Below are 23567 nucleotides of genomic sequence, written 5' to 3' on the forward strand. Positions count from 1 at the left end.
TGGCTAGTGGGTCTAAATATCGCACAGACGGTCTGCTGGTGGTGGGTCTATTTGCGTCATGGTGAGTAATTGGAGGCTTGGCTTGCTCTGGGGACGCTGGAGAGGAGCAGAGACGAGAGTGGGTGCAGGAACCGTAGGAGGTGTGAAAATTAGCACTCCCCCACCCCTCATCTGCCAGCTTTGCACTGGGTCATCCCTGATGGGGAGCGAGAGAGACGAGCGGGCATAAATAGGGAAAGGGAGACTTGCAAGCAAAGCCACATACACACACATATCCTAAAAAGGGCTTGATACAGCTCTATATACATCTAGGCCTATCGGTTTAGATAGCACTTTAGCATAATGGACTCAGAGCAACAGCTGCTATGCAGAGAAAGCCATTAGATCATTTCTGAGCCGTAGTGACTATTATCATGCCAAAACAAAAATAGCGATGTCTACCTGCCCAAACGCTCAAAAGTACCACACATGCAAGGGTGGGGCTAGCTGACATTGAGGTTAGTAGTCATATCAATACAGGTTTAGGCCTATAGCACAACGCTCCACTGGTTTCAGAGTAAAACAGATTATGTTGAATGTGATGGTTTTGCCAGGGGTATGAAGGGTAGAAAATCGGGGGAAAATCGATAGTTACATATCGGGATATTATTTTTGACGAGAATTCATATTGCAGGTGTCTCCAACCTTTTCTAGCATGAGAGCTATTTTTTGTTTTTAAGTTAAACTTGTCGTGAATTTTTTTGTTAGTTAAATGTAATCATGTTCTCAGTTTTGTTTTTAAATCTAAAAAAAAAATACAATTGTTCATAGACAAACAAAATTGGATGTTCTGTCAATGCTTAAATCCCATCAGAATATATCAATTTTCTTTGAAGGGTGGAGAATAACAATGTCGATTTTTTTTTCATGATTCCCCTTTAATGGCATACATAGCGAGTGAGAAAAGTGCTGTCTAATGTGCCGGTCGTAACGTGTACGCTGGGAGTTGGGAAGCAAGTACAGAGAGTGAAAATGTAATAATAAATAAAACATGGAAAGAAACACTAGGGGCTGCGGGAGCCTGACGAGCCGACCGGGGCTGCGGGAGCCTGAGGAGCTCGCTGACGCACCCTTGGTAGACTCGGCAACTGATGCTTGACGGGACAACGGGGTATTGTAAACCTGACGAGCCAGCTGAGGCATCCCCTGTTAATCCGGGAGCGGCACCCGGACCCGACGTCACATACACTCACAAAACAACAAAAATAACTCAGATGCTCCCCTTTGGTGAGGCGTTAGTCGAGAAGCAGGTGAAACGTTTAATAAAAACAACACACTGAACGAGACTACATAACAGTAGCGTTTTAACAAACACAGGATCAATAACACCTAGGGAAAGAACCAAAGGGATTGACATATATAGGGAAGGTAATCAGGCAGGTGACTGAGTCCAGGTGAGTCTGATGATGCGCGTAACGATGGTGACATGGTGAAATGTTGCGTAAAAATGAGTAGCCTGACGACCTCGAGCGCCGGAGAGGGAGTATATGTGACACTAGTGATGGTTCTGTTACAAATTATATACTTACTCATGATATACTTCCGCCAGGTAAGCCTACTATGCAGTTAACATTTAATTGATAAGGTTTTGACGAAAGTATTTCTGTCAACCCAAAATACTTATCACACCAACTGGCTACATACGGAGTGCTAAACAAATGCGCGCATCACACAGACGGGCAATATTGCTGGAAAGTAATTGGCAAACATTGTGTAAGGTTGGACTTTTAAGCCAATAGTGGCTAACAGGCGTGGGATAATGCCAATGTTGAGTTGATTAGATAGTAACTGGGAACTTACGGTGTCTGATACTTGTGAGATTTGTTTGACAGTTTGTGGTGGAATGTATAAATTGCATGCACTTTCAGAATTGTTTGGCGAGTTACTGGTAGCTCGTGATCAATCTGTTGGAGACCCCTGTCATATCGTATCGTTTTGACTATTGCAATATTATTTTTGGTGAAAGGTCAACGAGGTTCTCACTGAGATAAAAGCTGTGGCAGGGCCATCAGCGTTTGGACGCTTGACTCCGCAATGGTGGCTGACAGCTAATATGTGATTCTGAAAAGGAGTAGGGACAGATCAAACTCGGGCATTGTTGATCGCCTTACACTTTTTCGTCTGAAAGGAGGGAGCCAAATCTCCCCTCTTTCTTTGAACTACCAGTATCTCAATCCACTATCCATCTGTCAACAAAAAACTAGTGAGATGGGGTTAGTCAATATTGAAGCAAAAGGTTTTGTTTATGTAATAGGCTACTTGATACAAATTACAAGCAAATGTGTTTATGGCTATGAATGTAGGCTATTAAGTTATAAAGAGGAGCAATGCAAATCTAACTTTCCCTAAAGAACGTGTAAACTGGTTTACAATGGTCGAATATGAGACAAGCAAACCTTTTCAGGATGACGACACACACTCCCTCACACTCAGAGAAACACAGTCAGGTGGCTTTATATAGGTCTACTGTTTGTTGAAGGAGGAGAGCTCAGAGCTGCCCTTGCACGAGGTGTGTGTTTATTTTCAATAAAAAGCCACAGCCCCTGGCAAAATTCCCCTTCTCATCAAGCATGCTGTGTGCCCCAGACCATGTTTTGTCCACAGACACAGTGCAGAAATAAGTTATGTTTGGTTTTCATTTGATCCCTGGATCTACCATGAATAAAGCAAACATTAGCGGTGCCCTTATTTGAACCAGTTAACCTGACAAACATGCTTCAAGGGAAAGAGGTGAGGACCAGCTGAGAAAATGGGTCAGCTGTTCATAAGACACTCCACCTTGTGTAGAGATGCTGTAGAGTGTATAACAGAGACAGGTTTCCCTGATCACATGACCTGATCAGGAAGAACTGAAGAGGGAAAAACTCCAGGCCCTATTGATAAGACAACACTTGGGTTCAGAAAACTCCTGGCCCTCAGATGCTGACACGGCAAGATGCAACAGGTTGGTAAAGTTGGTCAATACCACCATTTAATAATAACACGAGCTAACAAACAAAAATATTCCTGGCAATTGCAATATGCACAATGTAGTAAGATAGCTGAGACTATGCATGAAACTTTTTTTTTTTACCCAGAACCTAAAATGATGGATGTGGGTTAGGGATGACCCCATTTAGTTGACTGGTCGATTGTTTGGTCGACAGGCTGTTGGTCAACAGAGATTTTAGTCGAGCAGTAGCAAAAAAAAAAAATCCTGGTGTACAAGATACCTGTCTGATTCGAGCCTGTCTGAGTTGACTGATCCATTGTGGAAGCCGTGGGGGGATGGCACAGTCCATCACTCTGACGTGCTTCTGAAATTGTTAAGGTTATTATGTAAGAACGATGGTGCAAAATATTACTTTCTAACAAATGGCTTTCTCCTGCGTTGGATATGGGTCGCTGTCGCGGTTCAAAAATATATCAGCGCGCAGTTGAATTGTGGCAGGCATATTCAATGCCCCTACAAGATAGTCTTACTAGAGGGCTGGCTACCACTACTGCAGGTTTTCATCAAGGATCTCTCTACTTTGCTCTGTTCATCTTTGCCTCGATCCTGACTAGTCTCCCAGTTCCTGCCGCTGAAAAACATCCTCACAGCATGATGCTGCCACCACCATGCTTAACTGTAGGGATGAAGCCATGTTTCCTCTAGACTTGACGCTTGGCATTCAGGCCAAAGAGTTCAATCTTGGTTTCATCAGACCAGAGAATCTTGTTTCTCATGGTCAGATTCTTTAGGTGCCATTTGCCACTCTTACATTGTGAGGGCTGTCATGTGCCTTTTACTGAGGAGTGGCTTCCGTCTGGCCACTCTACCATAGGCCTGATTGGTGGAGTGCTGCAGAGATGGTTGTCCTTCTGGAAGGTAACTCTAGAGGTCTGTCAGAGTGACCATTGGGTTCTTGGTCACCTCCCTGACGAAGGCCCTTCTTCCCGATTGATCAGTTTGGCCAGGCGGCCAGCTCTAGGAAGAGTCTTGGTGGTTCGAAACTTATTTCATTGAAGAATGAGGGAAGCCACTGTGTTCTTGGGGACCTTCAATGCTGCAGACATTTTTTGCTACCATTCCCCAGATCTGTGCCTCGACCACAATCCTGTCTCGGAGCTCTATGGACAATTCCTTCGACCCCATGGCTTGGTTTTTGCTCTGACATGCACTGTCAACTGTGGGACCTTACATAGACAGGTGTGTGCCTTTCCAAATCATGTCCAATCAATTGAATTTACCACAGATGGACTACAACTAAGTTTTAGAAACATTTCAAGGATGATCACCTGAGCTCAATTTCAAGTCTCATACCAAAGAGCTATGTTAGACGCTGACAGTTAGATTATAATTTATATTTCAAATAACTCAAATGTTAATGTAACTGATGATGGAATTTGCCATTTTAAATCAGGATCTCTTTGTTTAGAATGGGACGGTGACCTTTCCTCCATCCTTCTCCATTTGATTCATCCTTCAACACAAGGCCGCAAAAGACCAGGCAAGATGTCCACATCCCAAGCTGAACAGCATCTTGTGATATTCCAAAAGGTTATTCTTGGACCATGCTGCAGCCATTATGATGAACGAATGATGATGTTCGTTTTTGACGTTTTTCCGGCAGGAATCAGTATCCAGGATCACCTTGATGCGATTGACCAGAGCCGCCAAACATTTCTTATTGCAGTCGGGACCAGGAAAAGCAGCATCCATGCTTACTTCATCATCCTGGACAAGCGAGCCCTGCACGTCAACGAGCGCTCTTGGTGCCTTCGATGAGCTTTTCAAGACTCACTTTGCTTTTGGTACTGCTTACAATACAATGCTGCGCAACATATACACCTACATACAGACAACTGTATACAACCTAGACATTGGGAAGGTTAAGGTGACTCCAACGGTTGCTGAGCTAAAAGCTAGACTCCTGCATTAATGGAGATTAACTTATGATGATATGTTTTGTTTGCCATGCTAGTACCAACTTGCTCGTGAGGCATGGAATGTGCCCTCATAGAACTGACTAAAATGTGGTCAAGCAGATTGTCATGTATTTTGTTAAACTTAACTTGGATGCTAATACAGCCGTTGATAATCAGCCAAGTAATTGTGATTTTCCTTCAAATTGTAGCTGTAAGCATGTACCAATATCTAACAAGAACACACGTGATGTGTGCATCTATTGCACAGCTGCAGGTGTAGGTCAGACGACTGTAAATAGTTCATCTTCCATGGAAGAAGCAGTTCAAGAGCTACAGGGTCAAGCTAAAGCAACCCCTCTTACATGTAAACTCAGCAAAAAAATAAACATACCTTTTTCAGGACCCTGTCATTCAAAGATAATTTGTAAAAATCCAAATAACTTCACAGATCTTCATTGTAAAGGGTTTAAACACTGTTTCCCATGCTTGTTCAAATGAACCATAAACAATTAATGAACATGCACCTGTGGAACGGTCGGTAAGACTAACAGCTTACAGGCGGTAGGTAATTAAGGTCACAGTAATAAAAACTTAGGACACTAAAGAGGCCTTTCTACTGACTCTGGAAAAACAAAGAAAGATGCCCAGGGTCCATGCTCATCTGCGTAAACGTGCCTTAGGCATGCTGCAAGGAGGCATGAGGACTGCAGATGTTGCCAGGGCAATAAATTGCAATGTCCGTACTGTGAGACGCCTAAAGACAGCGCTACAGGGAAACAGGACGGACAGCTGATCGCCCTCGCAGTGGCAGACCATGTAACAACACCTGCCGGACAGGTACAAGATGGCAACAACTGCCTGAGTTACACCAGGAATGCACAATCCCTCCATCAGTGCTCAGACTGTCCGCAATAGGCCGAGAGATGCTGGACTGTGGGCTTGTAGGCTGTGTTTATTTAAATATAAACACCAATGATTGCAATCTCTCAAGAATTGGAACGTAAGAAAATTGATCAGTTATGACTATTTGATCATAAGTTCCAGTAGTTTTGTTTCTTCTATTGTCAAATCTAACACCAATGACTTTGTTAACTGGTTGAACTGTTCCTCATTTTTGTATGAAATAAGCACTTTTCAAAACAATTTCTTCATGAAGCAACTGAAGAGTTTTAAGAATGTCACTATGACCTTAGAAGAAACACCAAAATTACATGGCATATAATTGGGAAACTTTCAGCCAGGATAGACTATCTTTAGGTCCAAGAAAGATGTCAGGGCTCAATGACCTGAAAGAAGGTCATGAGATTGCTGCCAAGTTGAATGTCTCAGTGCACACAAATGTTTAGTCAGTTAAATGGGTTAAAGCACCATGCCAGTATTTTACAAAATGAAGGCTATTGTTCTTGGTTGGGTCAGCTCTTGGAACCTGATATTTTGATGATCATTTGCATGCATTTAAAGTTGTTTTGAAGCGAAGTCCACCATGCAAGATATTTCATGTAAATGACATCATATGCCACAAACCTTTTGATTTGCTCATGTCATATGGAGCAAGGGATTCTTTTGACTACATTCTACTGTCACTTGATAACCGTTTAAGCCAGGGCTGAGACTTATGGTTTGGTCATAATAAACATTTGAATGTTGAAACAGCTTTGCTTGAGTTTGTTAAATTCCAAGTGCTTTTACAAAATATAATTTCCATTTACATGGGGGAAGAGTAAATCAATTAACACTGAATAGAGGACACATTTTTACTCTAATTGGAGTCAACCTGAATCAACACTAGCGAGTGTCACTATAAGCACTGTGTTGATTACCTCAGTGTTAAATTTGATCAACACCGGCCAGTGCAGTGTTAACTTTTTGCACTCAGTGTTAAATCAACACTATCCACAATTCGCAGTGAGTGCATAGGGGAGAGTGGGGCTAAATGTAACACCGGTCAATTGTAGGGTGACTTGGGGTACAACGCCTCTACCTTTAAATAATTTTTAATGACTTGAATTGTGATGAGACAGATAATATTTTTGGTTGAGCAAGAGTAGTGGAAACCAGGGAAAGTGTTGTGGGAAAAGTTGTGATATGAAGCGGTTTCTGTGAGAAGTACAGGCTTTTTACCCCAGGTGGAGAGTTACCCCTAACATTATATTCAGTGTTTATGGGACATACAATTCATAAACATAACTAGTTAAAAGATAACATTTGAGATTTGGCTAATGATGAGCCCAATAGGCAACCCCATGCTTCAGCCTATCTGAATTTACCCTATCTATAGCATACCTGATAATATGGACTATGTATAGGCTATATACTGTACCTGGCCCAATATGTTTTACCAATGTGCCCAATAATTTTACCAATATGTTATTGGGCTAATTTCTGGGAGGGGGAAATTCTATTTTAGATACCTTATTTTAATTCATTTTGGAGTAGAATGTCGTTTACCAGAACCGATCTCCTCAGTCCATCTACATACAAATTATAGGAGGGGACCCCCCCACTGCTACAAATCTTTCCAGAGGACACGTGTGATAGTTGTGTTGGATAAATAAGATGCATGATGACTAACGAATATACACAGGCCAATTTAAATACTAAATTACAGATAGACCGATAAGCATGACGGTCATATGTTCATCAGTGAATAAAAAGCATCTTGCGATGGGATTTTTTTTCTCCCAGGCATTTTGGCCGGCAACAGTTTTATCTATGAGCTTTTCATTATAATTTTTGCATCAAAACCCGGCAAATGTTTGTTAACGCAAACCCACACACACACACAAACAAGGTCATTGGCCCCCGTTCCGCTGCCCCTATATCCAGCCTGTTCTTCAGGGAAGAGTGATGGCACCTTGTCGAGGTACAATAATCCAGGCCCTGGAGCCTCAGTCCTGGAGGGGATTCAACCAGCCCTACCTGTCCCCACTTTCTATCACTTCTCTGGGCTCAGAGACACTTCCACACTGAGTCTAGAGGGACTGTGCCTGAGGAAATCAACGGTGCATCCAGTTAGCTCGTATTAGCTACTGATAGGGCGATTGTAGGAAGTCATTAATGGGCATTTTGCCAGTGGTGGAAAAAGTACTCAATTGTCATATTAAAAATAAAGATACCTTAATAGAAAATGACAAGTAAAAGTGAAAGTCACCCAGTAAAATACTTGAGTAAAAGTCTAAAAGTATTTTGTTTTAAATATACTTAAGTATAAAAAGTAAATGGAATTGCTAAAAATTTACTTAAGTATCAATAGTAAAAATATAAACGATTTCAAATTCCTTACATTAAGCAAACCAGACAGCATATTTACAAACTAAGCATTTGTATTCGTCCTTCAGATCAGAAGCAGTAGGGATGACCAGGGATGTTCTCTTGATAAGTGTGTGAATTGGACCATTTTCCTGTCAAAATGTAATGAGTACTTTTGGGTGTCAGGGAAAATGTATGTAGTAAAAAGAATATTATTTTCTTTACTTTTATTTCACTACATTCCTAAAGTACATATACCCCAAAAAACTACTTTAGTACTTTAAAGTATTTTTACTTAAGTACTTTACCCCACTGCAATTTGCTACCAATGCGCTGAGGCACTGTTTAGTATCAAATTCAATTTAGTGTTGTTGAATGTTAGCCCTGTCCAAGGAATCAACACCTTCCCAGTGTGTTTGTACTGGGGGACATTATGGGCAACTGCCTAAGTTGTAGGCTAGATTAGCTACGTGTTAGACTGCTGCACCACTCAGGAGCTTTACCAGCTAAGGCACTGCTCTCAGTGCAACAGGTGTCACTACAGTCCCTGGTTTGAAACCAGGCTGTATCACATCCAGCCGTGATTGGGAGTCCCGTAGGGCGGCGCACAATTGGCCCAGTGTCGTTCAGGTTTGTCCGGGGTAGGCAGTCATTGTAAAAAAACAATTAGTTCTTAACTGACTTGCCTAGTTAAATAAAGGTTAAATAAAAATAAATCAAATGCCATACAAAACAATCATTCATTTTAGGGCGTTGTGAGCAAGCAACTGGAGTCACTTACAGTTCCACAGTGACAAGTTGAGTACACACAGGAGACTCAGGGCTCTGTTTCTTGACTGTCAGGGGGCTTTTAGAAAAAGCTGACACTAACCAGCAGTACGCAGCTTGCCAGCAGTGGCTGCCATGACAATCCCAGCTATATGTTAGATCAGAAAGAACTTTAGAAGAAGAATTTTGATAGCAAAAGTAGTCCCAGTTCAGACTTATCGTCAACTCTTGTAATGTCATTCTCTAGTCACTAGTGCGATGGCTAACCAGAAAACACAAAATAGGCCTATACTAACAGTATCAATGTGCTTGAATGTTAGTTATGAGACTAGTCCATGTCCTCACTCCTTCAGTCATTGCCAAGCCAGTTCATTTTGTTATCTTAAAACGCAGCACCATGGTCAACACTTCAAATGAGCTATTGGCATCTATGCTTCCAGTCTTTCATGTAACAAGAACACATTTAACCGCCTTCAAGATGTATAGCATATCAACGTTCTATTCGATAAGAAAGGAGACACTGCCCATTCTGGAGTGAAACAAAAAAGTCTTGTCAGATGGACCTCTACTGCATTTTCTTCAAAGGAGTACTAAAATGTGTCTGGAATGCAGTACTGTGCCGCTCTTTCGCTCTCTCCCCACTCTCCTACTCGTGTTCACGCACCCACACTCATACCAACATAAACGCCACACCAAATTGAAAAGGCCCCAATAAGGGCCTCTTAGAACCCCCTCTGAAACTCGAGTATCTAACACAACATATAGGCTAGGCATAGCCTTCACTACACAATGAATAAATGCACACAACATAGATACAATATAAATGCATCGGAATACGTGTAGGCTACACATTACAGTGTATGTGAATGTGTGTGACAAGTCAAAACAATGCATGATTTAATGACATCTTATTCCACTCTGCACACCACCCCCAATTTTCTGTCTTCTGCCCACTTTGGTTCTCTCATCTGAAAGATGCACACCTGTCATAGTCCGAGCTTCCATTAAACTGCATACTGCTGCAGTGGTTTGTTTCCATAGTTCTAACTTACCTACATTTTAATATTCTGTTCTTAATTCTCGCTGAAAGTGGACTGTTCTCTCCACTCGTAGCAAATCCTTTCTGATGATGGCGGGATATTATTTCTCTGCAATTTTTCTCACCTATGATTGTTGTGTGTTGTGTGAGTAAAACAAATGAGTAACATAACAAGGATGTTGGATTCTGGTCGCCAAGGGATATCAGGGATTAGAAGATCTTACCTCTCTTCCAGTGGAAGACTGTCTTTGCTGCGCTCTTCTACCTACGTAGACAAGCAAACAAAGCAACTAAATTACAAAACAACTACATCAAGACATAGAAGGTTAAAGAATGTATATTTGTCTTATAATTACAGTTTAGCCTAATCGTTTCTATATTGAGTCATTGTATTATAGTGCAAATTTATATTTCAGTGCATTAGTATTTCAGCATTTGATCATGAATAAACAATGGACAAATATAACTAATCAAGTGTGTTAGGCTTACATAAATCCAAATGTATCAACAAATTAGCTGCCGTCTAAGTTTGTACGTTTAAAACATTTCTGTTTTGGATAAAAGGAATTCAGTATGAAAAAAAAACATCAAAATGACCAGCTTTCTAAATGCGCCTAAGTTGAATGGTGGCCCATTATGACAAGACTGACGCTCAAAGCAGGTAGATGGGTACATTATGTTCTTGTGTAAAAACCCAACGATAAAGCCTTGCGTTCCTATTATTATTTTTTTGTGCTGGTGACGGTAGGTGCACTTGATTCAGCAGCCCTAGCGCCGGGAAGGCAAAGTGTTCTCATTTTGAACCATTTAATGTGTCTTAAAGGTAGAACTCTGCCTACCCGGCAGGCACAGATCAAATCAAGTGCACCTATAGACCTACTGCTGGCCAATCAGATAGCTCAGATCGTGTCTGCAGTTTCCTCACACCATAGACTGTAAAAAGAAGCCTCTGACAGCAAAGTTGATAATGTGAGATTTCAAAACCATGACTAGAGACTCAACGAATAACGCAAAGAGCTGCTGTTTTTAAGTTAAGTTGTTATTCAGCACTGTTCAACAGTTTCATAAGCCATAAAATGCTAGTCTACAACCAGCACTGCAGCTGCAATGAATAACTATAGCAAAGTTTTTCGATAAGTTTATTATTATTATTATTTGCGGCTCGTCTTTTTTAATATTGAGGAAAATTTCACTTTCTCTGGTCATAGGAGTAACAACATGAATTGGTGCATGATGCAGAAGTAATGCAGTGCAACTTAAGTTTGTTTTGCTATCAGCTGGAAGACAGTTTTCCCTTTTCTCAGCGGAGAGATGGTGAGTCGGGTGACAGGCAGCCTCACCGATGCTCCATCCCTCCCCTCAGACTGACCTTCAGATGCAGGCTATCAGTTCAGTAAATAAAAAGATCCATACGCAACAAAAAGCTTATTTCTCTCAAATGTTGTGCACAAATTTGTTTACATCACTGTTAGTGAGCATTTTTCCTTAGCCAAGATAATCCATCCACCTAACAGGTGTGGCATATCAAGAAGCTGATTTAACAGCATGGTCATGACACAGGTGCACCTTGTGCTGGGGACAATAAAAGTCCACTTTAAAAATGCGCAGTTGTGTCACAACACAATGCTGCAGATGTCTTGAGTTTTGAGAGAGCATGCAATTGGCATGCTGACTGCAGGAATGTCCACCAGAGCTGTTGCCAGAGAATTGAATGTTCATTTCTCTAACATATAGGCTTATGATTTAGAGAATTTGGCAGTACGTCCAACTGGCCTCACAACCGTAGATCACGTGTAACCACGCCAGCCCAGGAACTCCACAACTGGCTTCCTCACCTGCGAGATTGTCTGAGGGGTGGGGGCGTTAGGGGTTGTGCTGAGAAGTATTTCTGTCTGTAATAAAGCTATTTTGTGGGGGAAAAACCAATTCTGATTGGCTGGAAATGGCTCCCCAGTATATTACCAGTGTGATCATATACCTAACATTTTTAAATAAAATTTCAGTAGCCACTCCATAACCAGCAGGACCAGGTGTGTGCAAGAGGTCATAGATGACTATTGTATGTCCTCCTGATGCAAATCTTGTGTGTGCAAGGGCATTGTGTTGATTGACAGGCCCTGTCCTGACACTACCCATAGTCCCTATATCTCTAGACACTGAGTAAATCTAAAAGGATAGGATAGGTATATGCAATATATACAAACATATAACAAACATTAGGAACACCTCCCGAATGTTGAGTTGCAGCCCTCCCTTTTGCCATCAGAACCTTTTTCTCGTTGGGGCATGGACTCTACAAGGTGTCGAAAGCGTTCCACAGGGATGCTTGTCCCATGTTAACTCCAATGGTTCCCACAGTTGTGTCAAGTTGGCTGGATGCCTTTTGGGGTGGTGGACCATTCTTGATACACACAGGAATGCCTTATGCTGTGTGGTGAGCATGGTTACTTAGCTAGTGTCCTTCCATTTCACAAAAAGCAGCTTGTTAGTCTTGATCCAATGTATGGTCCTCCTCGCCGATGTCTTTGTCATGTCGTTTACCTTGGTTTTGGGGGAAATTATTCTGTTAGGATGAATGGTGCCACAAGCCCCCATTTTTTCTTTTTCAAAAGGCCTATGAAAAGTGTATGTAGAACCATCAGGCGTGGTGATTGAAACTGCAGTGGGGGTGGTTGAAGAGGAGTGGGGCCTCTGTCGAGTGGTGGATGTAGAACCATCATATGGGGTGATGGCCGTAGCAGTGGGGGGGATTGAATACCTTGACCGGCGGGGTGCTTGCTTGGCGAGGGGTGGCTCCCAAACTTCATCATCCAAATTATCTGCATCCTCCATTCTGTGGTGAATAAAATAAAGATATTGTTATAAGACACAGAATTACAGTTGACTAAAATGTATAAAATGACATTACTGTAATGTAAAAACACCAAGCCTAAACCTTATCTATAGAGTGATGCACATAGGTGTGAAGCACACACACAATGCAAACAGTAACACTTGAGGCAAAGTGTGAGAACCACAAATAACCAATGGCGGTGAGAGTTCAGTGGCCTCTCCAAAGATACAAGGATGAAAGAAAACAAACTAATATGAAAGACAATAACTACTTTGGAATTATATAACATTGAAATTACATAGGCCTATGTAAACTAAATCCAAAGCACAAAAAGCAGACAACTTATAAAACTAAATACATAGTAAATTAGCGATATAAAGTCATGAAAATAATTTACTTACAGATCTTAAATGGAGCCAATCCTTCTAGAAGTTTAAAGTTTAAATTCTGTCCAAATCGCTCCTCGGATGAGTCCGACTCCGACGTCCTGAGTTTATTTTCAGCAAACTTAACATGTTTAAATATTTGTATGAACATAACAAGAATCAACAACTGAGATATGAACAGGTTCCACAAACATGTGACTAACAGAAATGGAATAATGTGTAATAATGAACAAAGTGAATGAATCAAAAGTAACAGTATCTGGTGTGGCCACCAGCTGCATTAAGCATCATCTCTCCTCCTCATGGAATACACCAGATTTCCCAGTTCTTGCTGTGATATGTTACCACACTCTTCCACCAAGGCACCTGCAAGTTCCAGGACATTTCTGGGGGGGGAATGGCCCTAGCCCTCACCCTCCGATTCAACAGGTCCCAGACATGCTCAATGGGATTGAGATCCGGGCTCTTTACTGGCCATAGCAGAACACTGACATTCCTGTCTTGCAGGAAATCACACACAGAACAAGCAGTATGGCTGGTGGCATTGTCATGCTTGGAGGGTCATGTCAGGATGAGCCTGCAGGAAGGCTACCACATGAGGGAGGAGGATGTCTTCCCTGGAACACACAGAGTTTAGATTGCCTGCAATGACAACAAGCTCAGTCCGATGATGCTGTGACAGACCGCCTCTGACCATGACGGACCCCCCACCTCCAAAATCGATCCCACTCCAGAGTACAGGCCACGATAAACGTGAATCCGACCATCACCTCTGGTGAAACAAAAGCACGACTTGTCAGTGAAGAGGACTTTTTTCCAGTCCTGTCTGGTCCAGCAACGGTGGGTTTGTGACCATAGGCGACGTTGTTGCCGGTGATGTCTGGTGAGGACCTGCCTTAACAACAGGCCTACAAGCCCTCAGTCCAGCCTCTCTCAGCCTATTGCGGACAGTCTGAGCACTGGTGGAGGGATTGTGCGTTGCTGGTGTAACTTGGGCAGTTGTTGTTGCCATCTTATACCTGTCCCGCAGGTGTGACGTTCGGATGTACCGATCCTGCGCAGGTGTTGTAACTTGGTCTGCCACTGCGAGGATGACAAGCTGTCCGTCCTGTCTCCCTATAACACTGTCTTAGGCGTCTCACAGCACGGACATTGCATTTGGTTTATTTATTGTAATTTATTGCCCTGGCCACATCTGCAGTCCTCATGCCTCCTTGCAGCATGCCTAAGGCATGTTCATGCAGATGAGCAGGGACCCTGGGCATCTTTCTTTTTGTGTTTTTCAGAGTCAGTAGAAAGGCCTCTTTAGTGTCCCAAGTTTTCATAACTCTGACCTTAATTGCCTACCGCCTGTAAGCTGTTAGTCTTAACGACCGTTCTACAGGTGCATGTTCATTAATTGTTTATGGTTCATTGGGAAATAGTGTTTAAACCCTTTACAATGAAGATCTGTGAAGTTATTTTGATTATTTATATAGTTATTTATATAGGAGTCTAAGGCAATGCATCTCAGTGCTAAAGGCATCACTACAGACACCATGGTTCGAATCCAGGCTGTATCACAACCGGCCATGATTGGGAGTCCCATAGGACGGCGCACAATTGGCCCAGCGTTGTCTGGGTTTGGCCGGTGTAGGCAATCATTGTCAATAAGAATCTGTTTTTAACTGATTTTCCTAGTTAAATAAAGGTTCAATAAAAAAAATAGAAACTAAAAACGTATTCATAGCTGCTTTTTTAGGTTCCTGTTCGATATTTAGTTGTTTTTTCACCTTTGAGAAGCCATCGTTTATGATAAAGCAATGAAATCTGTTTAATGTAATGTAGCGTGCTCGGGAGTCTCGTCTCTTGAGCCAGGTAGCAATATTTCGCATTACACATAAAAGGTTTTACGCCTTGCTTTGTCCAACTCAGGTCAACTGCATATCCCTGGAAAGCTTATCTCATTGGCTACAAGATTGTCAAGGTGCCATAGTAGACAATCCCCTGGGTAATGGATGCCTACGGCGCCTAAGCAGGCGGCAACATATTTTTGATGCGCAAAGATAGTCACTCTGTGGATATTAGATTTTGCCATTAAGTCATACATAATCAGATAACATTGGCAATATGCTAGATTTGGTCCTACCAACCTAAGGATTAACTTGATGCCCCCAAGTAACTATAGCTAAAACACAGACTAAATCAAAGCTTACCTTGTAGGTCACAGGCAGACAAATAATGTATCCTCATGATGTGTGGAGTCCCGGCTTTCGGTGTGTTTCAACGTATTCCTTATTTATGCTTCATAACGCTAACCAGAATGTAGGTAGCAGCCATCTTGAAATAATGTCATTGGCTCGGCCTGCCCTTACATATAAGTATGCCCATATATGGTAGTAAGTCAAAGATTTAAGGCAGCAATCAATAGCCAAGATAATCAGCTTTCCACAGACGCCCTGCTTTTGCAGATAGGGGCTACCGCTCTCATACCAGACTGAACTGAATAATAGGCTCCCAAATATGGGACCATTACATCTAAGGGGTTAAACAAATGCAAATCCAGCTACTGTTGTTATTCTGGCTGAATTGTTTGACGTGACTAAGTTAGCCAGCTAGCAAGCAAGGGATAAGAACGTTGCCAGCCAGTACGGCAATGGAACATTTAGAAAGAAAGACACGACGCCAGTCACTAGCAACCGAAACAATCGAACGAACAACCAGCCGGGTTGTGTAGCATCCCTAGATTTGTGTGTCGGGTCTATATGTCGTGGAAAGAAGTATGCATAAATTAATTAAATAATGTTAATTAAAATAAGTCAATCATTATTTGAACATGTTGGTAATCCATTGTATGAAGGTGATAATGCCCTCGAAGCCAGTGTTTGGAGGATATACAGTGCATTTGGAAACTACTAAGACCCCTCGACTTTTTCCACATTTTGTTACATTAGCCTTATTCTGAAATGGATTAAATACTTTTCCCCTCAATCTACACACAATACCCCATCCATAATGACAAAGCGAAAACGGGTTAAGAAATGTTCGCACATTTTTTTCAAATTTAAAAAAAAATTGAAACCTTATTTAGATGAGTATTCAGACTCTTTGCTATGAGTCTACAAAATTGAGCTCAGGTGCATCCTGTTTCCATTGGTCATCCTTGAGATGTTTATACAAATCGGGAGTCCACACGTGGTAAATTCAACTCATTGGACATTATTTGGAAAACACACACCTGTCTATGTAAGGTCCCAAAGTTCACAATGTATGTCAGAGCAAAAACCAATCAATGAAGTCGAAGGAATTGTCTGTAGAGCTCCGAGACAGAATTGTGTCGAGGCACAGATCTGGGGAAGGGTACCGAAACATTTCTGCAGCATTGAAGGTCCCCAAGAACAGTGGCATCCATCATTCTTAAATTGAAAAGGTTTGGAACAGCAGCTCTTCCTAGAGCTGACCATCCGGCCAAACTGAGCAATCGGGGGAAAAGGGCCTTGGTCAGGGAGGTGACCAAGAACCCGATGGTCACTCTGACAGAGCTCCAGAGTTCCTCTGTAAAGATGGGAGAATCTTCCAGAAGGACAAACATCTCTGCAGCACTACACCAATCAGGCCTTTATTGTAGAGTGGCCAGATGGAAGCCACTCCTCAGTAAAAGGCAAATGACAGCCCACTTGGAGTTTGCTAAAAGGCACCTAAAGGACTAAACAAGATTCTCTGGTCTGATGAAACCATTGAACTCTTTCGCCTGAATGACAAGCGTCACATCTAGGGGAAACCTAGCACCATCCCTACGGTGAAGCATCGTGGTGGTAGCATCATGCTGTTTGGATGTTTTTCAGCGACTGGGAGACTAGTCAGGAGAGGGAAAGTTGAACGGAGCAAAGTACAGAAAGATCCTTGGTGAAAACCTGCTCCAGAGCACTCAGGACCTCAGACTGATGAAGGTTCACCTTCCAACAGGACAATGACCCTAAGCACACAACCAAGACAACGCAGGAGTGGCTTCTGGACAAGTCTCAATGTCCTTCAGTGGCCCAGCCAGAGCCCGGATTTGAACCAGATCTAACATCTCTGGAGAGACCTGAAAATAGCTGTGCAGTAACGCTCCCCATCCAACCTGAGAGCTTGAGAAAATCTGCAGAGAAGAATGGGAGAAACTCCCCAAATACAGGTGTGCCAAGCTTGTAGTGTCATACCCAAGAAGACTTGAGGCTGTGGTCACTGCCAAAATGTACACTACCATTCAAAAGTTTGGGGTCACTTAGAAATGTCCTTGTTTTCCATTAAATGAGTTGCAAAATGAATAGGAAATATAGTCAAGACGTTGGCAAGGTTATAAATAATTGCGTCCTTCAAAGAGTCCTCCATTTGCAGCAATTACAGCCTTGCAGACCTTTGGCATTCTAGTTGTCAATTTATTGAGGTAATCTGAAGAGATGTCACCCCATGCTTCCTGAAGCACCGCCCACAAGTTGTGTTGGCTTGATGGGCACTCCTTACGTACCATACGGCCAAGCTGCTCCCACAACAGCGCAATAGGGTTGAGATCCGGTGACTGTGCTGGCCGCTCCATTATAGACAGAATAATGGAATGCTTCTTCCCTAAATTGTTATTGCATACTTTGGAGCTGTGCTTTGGGTCATTGTTCTGTTGTAGGAGGAAATTGGCCCCAATTAAGTGCCATCCACAGGATATGGCATGGCGTTGCAAAATGGAATGATAGCCTTCCTTCTTTAAGATCCCTTTTGCCCTGTACAAATCTCCCACTTTACCACCACCAAAACACCCCCAGACCATTACATTGCCTCCACCATGCTTGACAGATAGCGTCAAGCACTCCTCCAGCATCTTTTCATTTTTTCTGCATCTCAACAATGTTCTTCTTGTGATCTGAACACCTAAAACTTAAAATTTGTCTGTCCATAACACTTTCTTCCAATCTTCCTCTGTCCAGTGTCTGTTCTTTTGCCCATCTTTTCTTTTTATTGGCCAGTCTGCGATATGGCCTTTTCTTTGCAATTCTGCCTAGAAGGCCAGCATCCCACCTCTTCACTGTTGACATGGAGATGGGTGTTTTGAGAGTACTATTTAATGAAGCTGCCAGTTGAGGACTTGTCATGTGTCTGTTTCTCAAACTAGACACTAATGTACTTGTCCTCTTGCTCAGTTGTGCACCGGGGCCTCCCACTCATTTCTATTCTGGTTAGGGCCAGTTCGCACTGTTCTGTGAAGGGAGTAGTACACAGCATTGTAAGAGATCTTCAGTTTCTTGGCAATTTCTCGCATGGAATAGTCTTAATTTCTCAGAACAAGAATAGACTGAGTTTCAGAAGAAAGGTCTATGTTTCTGGCCATTTTGAGCCTGTAATCAAACCCACAAATGCTGATGCTCCAGATACTCAACTATTGCTTCTTTAAATCAGCACAACCGTTTTCAGCTGTGCTAACATAATTGCAAAAGGGTTTTCTAATGATCAGTTAGCCTTTTAAAATGATCAACTTGGATTAGCTAACACTATGTGCCATTGGAACACAGGAGTGATGGTTGCTGATAATGGGCCTCTGTACGCCTGCGAAGATATTCCATTAAAAATCTGCCGTTTCCAGCTACAATAGTAATTTACAACATTAACAATGTCTACACTGTATTTCTGATCAATTTGATGTTATTTAAATGGACGAAAAAAATTGCTTAAAAAAAAGGAATTTCTAAGTGACCCCAAACTTTTGAATGGTAGTGTACTTCAACAAAGTACTGAAAAGGGTCTGAATACTTATGTAAATTTGATATTTCCATTTTTTAGCTTGATGAGGGAAATCAACTTAATCTATTTTAGAATACTGCTGTAACGTAACAAAATTTAGAAAAAGTTAAGGGTTCTGAATACATCCGTTACGGGCCTAACACCCGTGCCAATATATCCTCCAAACACCAGCTTCTCTGGCATTATCACTTAATTTTATGTAACTGCCTTAATATTGCTGGACCCCCTAGGCAGCAGTAGATGGGGATCCTTAATAAATACACGCTGACTTCTAAGAAGAGTTTAACCCACTTAACCCCAACATTTCACCAAGTTTTTACCATCATTGTAAAGCCTTAGTTATTTTGTTGCTTTGACAAGGTCCTTTCTGAAGATTATTATTTACTTAATTTGATGAATGATTCATTTACATTTGTCCCTCATTTTAAGCTCAACCCTCTTACGTGAAATTAACTCATTTTAATATGGTGAACTATTCCTTAAAATAAACAAAAAAACATTAATAGTCAAATCAATGAGTAAAAACAGAAACTGAGCGGGGGGCGCGAGAGAGCGTGCTATACTTATCTTAGCCTCTCGCCACCTATAACTTCAAACATTGTCTGGCAATATGACAAAGCAAAAAGGCACCAAAAAAGGGGGCGCTAAACAAGATCATTTGGATGAGATAGACAACGAACCAATTTCGACATCGCCGACCCATGAGGTGTTAGCTGAAGATGCTAGCTCCCAAGAGCTCCCCAAAGAACCTACTCCAACCTACTGGCTGCTATAAACTTACTAAGCAAGAAGGTGGACACAAGGTTGGCTGATATCTCAAAGAGTACTTGGACTTTAACTGTGAAGGCAACTGTGAAGGGCAGGGTGCATGAGATCGAGCAGACGACAGTCGATCACGAGGCCAGGCTACAGGACATAAAGTAACAGTGCACAACATTCAAAAATGACTAGATCACTGGCAACGAAACCAGCCAAGGGCGCGCCAAGGCCATTCTTCGTTCGGCTGAACTATCCCCAGACCAGGGATCTCATCCTCAAGCTGGCTAGTCAAAGGTTCCCCCTTAACTACAACTGCCAGGTTGTCCTTCTACCCAGATCTTACTTTGGAGGTGAGGAATCACCAGAAAGAGTATGATGAGTTGCGCAAGAAATGCAGGGTCGAGGGTGGCCAACATCCGATATGGATTCCTCTTCCCACGTACATTTAACAACCCAAAAGAGTCTGACCTGTTCTTGTCAAGCATGCTCCCTGGCTGAGGATACAGAACTGCTGTGTCAACCGGCTAAGTGGCCAAATACAGGCCAGGAATGTGTTTGAATTTCCTGCCTGTCTTTTCAATCAGAAATTGGGACTTATAATGATGGGTGAGATGTTATTGCTTATATAGCATTGTTTAGCCTATCATGTTTTAGCACCACTCATCCCATAACGTGATAGTTAAGTGTTATATAATATTAGTTTATATGCAGAGCATCTATAGATGACTAGTTAGGGTGCCTAGACAAAGCCGGAACAACGGTTTGTGCGTTACTCAAGGAGTGCTTTGTTTGGGCAAGTCACTCAGTAATGGGACGGGAGGGGGTGTGTGGGGTCTGTTTTATGTTCACTTTTAATACAGGTGGCATGACAAGCTCCTGCACGGAGGGATGTTTTTATTTTGAGTTTGGTATGACAGCAACAATTTGCTCAAAAATAAGAAATGCCACATAGTGACCGGGCACAGAGTAGACTTGGTGTGTTTTCACAGTAGAGGGAGAAGGGGCTCGCAACAATTATACATTAATGGTCAGTTAGCTTCCTCAACAATTACAGTGTAATAAGTTTGACATGCCAACAAAAAAAATTTCAGATACCTCTAAATCAACAATTTCTTAAGGACACATATCCCACAGTATGGCATTAAGCCAAATAATCCTACATTAGATAGCCTTATCAAACCTCATTCAAAAGGGTCGGTCTCTAGACTTTATGATGTGCTACAGGCCCACATAGAGGTATCTACAGACACTGTTAAAAAGGCTTGGGAGCAGGAACTTGGTTCAGAAATCTCAGATTGGGACTGGGTAGAAGCTCTCAGGAATATAAACCACAGGTCAGTGAATGCCAGACAACCTTGTACCGTTTAAGGTGATACACAGGTTACGTTACTCAAAAGTGAAACTGCATACAATATTCCCGGACACCTCACCACTGTGTGAGAGGTGCAAGCATGTTGAGGGGACGTTGACCAACTTAATTTGGACATGTCCTAAGTTACAGTGCCTTGCGAAAGTATTCGGCCCCCTTGAACTTTGCGACCTTTTGCCACATTTCAGGCTTCAAACATAAAAATATAAAAATATTTTTTTGTGAAGAATCAACAACAAGTGGGACACAATCATGAAGTGGAACGACATTTATTGGATATTTCAAACTTTAACAAATCAAAAACTGAAATTGGGCATGCAAAATTATTCAGCCCCTTTACTTTCAGTGCAGCAAACTCTCTCCAGAAGTTCAGTGAGGATCTCTGAATGATCCAATGTTGACCTAAATGACTAATGATAATACAATCCACCTGTGTGTAATCAAGTCTCCGTATAAATGCACCTGCACTGTGATAGTCTCAGAGGTCCGTTAAAAGCGCAGAGAGCATCATGAAGAACAAGGAACACACCAGGCAGGTCCGAGATACTGTTGTGAAGAAGTTTAAAGCCGGATTTGGATACAAAAAGATTTCCCAAGCTTTAAACATCCCAAGGAGCACTGTGCAAGCGATAATATTGAAATGGAAGGAGTATCAGACCACTGCAAATCTACCAAGACCTGGCCGTCCCTCAACTTTCAGCTCATACAAGGAGAAGACTGATCAGAGATGCAGCCAAGAGGCCCATGATCACTCTGGATGAACTGCAGAGATCTACAGCTGAGGTGGGAGACTCTGTCCATAGGACAACAATCAGTCGTATATTGCACAAATCTGGCCTTTATGGAAGAGTGGCAAGAAGAAAGCCATTTCTTAAAGATATCCATAAAAAGTGTCGTTTAAAGTTTGCCACGAGCCACCTGGGAGACACACCAAACATGTGGAAGAAGGTGCTCTGGTCAGATGAAACCAAAATTGAACTTTTTGGCTACAATGCAAAACGTTATGTTTGGCGTAAAAGCAACACAGCTCATCACCCTGAACACACCATCCCCACTGTCAAACATGGTGGTGGCAGCATCATGGTTTGGGCCTGCTTTTCTTCAGCAGGGACAGGGAAGATGGTTAAAATTGATGGGAAGATGGATGGAGCCAAATACAGGACCATTCTGGAAGAAAACCTGATGGAGTCTGCAAAAGACCTGAGACTGGGACGGAGATTTGTCTTCCAACAAGACAATGATCCAAAACATAAAGCAAAATCTACAATGGAATGGTTAAAAAATAAACATATCCAGGTGTTAGAATGGCCAAGTCAAAGTCCAGACCTGAATCCAATCGAGAATCTGTGGAAAGAACTGAAAACTGCTGTTCACAAATGCTCTCCATCCAACCTCACTGAGCTCGAGCTGTTTTGCAAGGAGGAATGGGGAAAAATTTCAGTCTCTCGATGTGCAAAACTGATAGACATACCCCAAGCGACTTACAGCTGTAATCACAGCAAAAGGTGGCGCTACAAAGTATTAACTTAAGGGGGCTGAATAATTTTGCACGGCCAATTTTTTTAGTTTTTGATTTGTTAAAAAAGTTTGAAATATCCAATAAATGTCGTTCCACTTCATGATTGTGTCCCACTTGTTGTTGATTCTTCACAAAAAAATACAGTTTTATATCTTTGTTTGAAGCCTGAAATGTGGCAAAAGGTCGCAAAGTTCAAGGGGGGGCGAATACTTTCGCAAGGCACTGTACATGCTTACTGGGCTCTCATTTTTGATTACTTATCTAAAGCCTTTGATAGAGTTATAGCCCCAGACCCATTGATCGCTCAGTTGATGGGAATAACCAGCAAGGAAGGCTGTCTGTCTTTGTGCTCTATTAGCCAACAGGCTCATATTGCAATTTTGGAAATTGGAGACTGCACCTACCTTTGAAATGTGGTTAGGGGATTTAGGGAATGTAATGCATATGGAAAAGATTTGATACAATACCTCCAATAGAAGTCCAATGTTTCACAAAATATGTCAGCCGATACTGGATAAATAGTCTCGTCCCGCTTCATAACTGGGTTGATAATCTGCTGCTTCTCTGTGCTGCACTCCACTCAATATTTATTTTTGATTTGAGTGCAGCACCTAAATTTTATTTTGTGTGTGAGTTAAGTTTTGTTTTGTCCTCTAAAATGTGCCATCCATTCAACAGTACAAGGAATGTCAATGTCTTTTATTGGAAAAAAATTTTTTTTAAATTAAAAGTATAATGTTTAACAGTTAAGCTGTTTCTACTCTTTTTGGCCATTTTCTGGTTGAAAACTGACCGTGTCGAGCATAACACAACACGTCAACCCTGATACCCATAGAGGCTGGAATTGTTTTAACAATTAAAAATGTTTGAAGCTTGCATTCAATTGCCACTCCCTGTTGCATACAACACGCTTCCATTCCACATCACAAGGGGATTTCTGGCTGATTTAAGATGAAATCATCAAC

General features: G+C 42.0%; 1 protein-coding gene across 10 annotated transcripts in view; it reads right to left on the reverse strand.

Moving 5' to 3' along the window:
- LOC112261429 (transmembrane protein 131-like) overlaps positions 1 to 23567 on the reverse strand; it is a 99055-nt gene that overhangs the window by 71218 nt on the left and 4270 nt on the right. For 8 of the 10 annotated variants that reach the window (XM_024436736.2, XM_024436738.2, XM_024436735.2 and 5 more), the window contains exon 3: positions 10210 to 10250. The exons of 1 other annotated variant lie outside the window; for it this stretch is intronic. In XM_024436736.2, the coding sequence (XP_024292504.2) occupies positions 10210 to 10250 (41 nt within the window). Of the gene's footprint in view, positions 1 to 10209; positions 10251 to 12743; positions 12819 to 13219; positions 13313 to 23567 lie in introns of those variants that run through there. One more of the 10 variants, XM_024436741.2, reaches the window with a different exon arrangement.

This window comes from Oncorhynchus tshawytscha, linkage group LG11 (assembly GCF_018296145.1).
Source record: "Oncorhynchus tshawytscha isolate Ot180627B linkage group LG11, Otsh_v2.0, whole genome shotgun sequence".
NCBI classification, from domain to species: domain Eukaryota; kingdom Metazoa; phylum Chordata; class Actinopteri; order Salmoniformes; family Salmonidae; genus Oncorhynchus; species Oncorhynchus tshawytscha.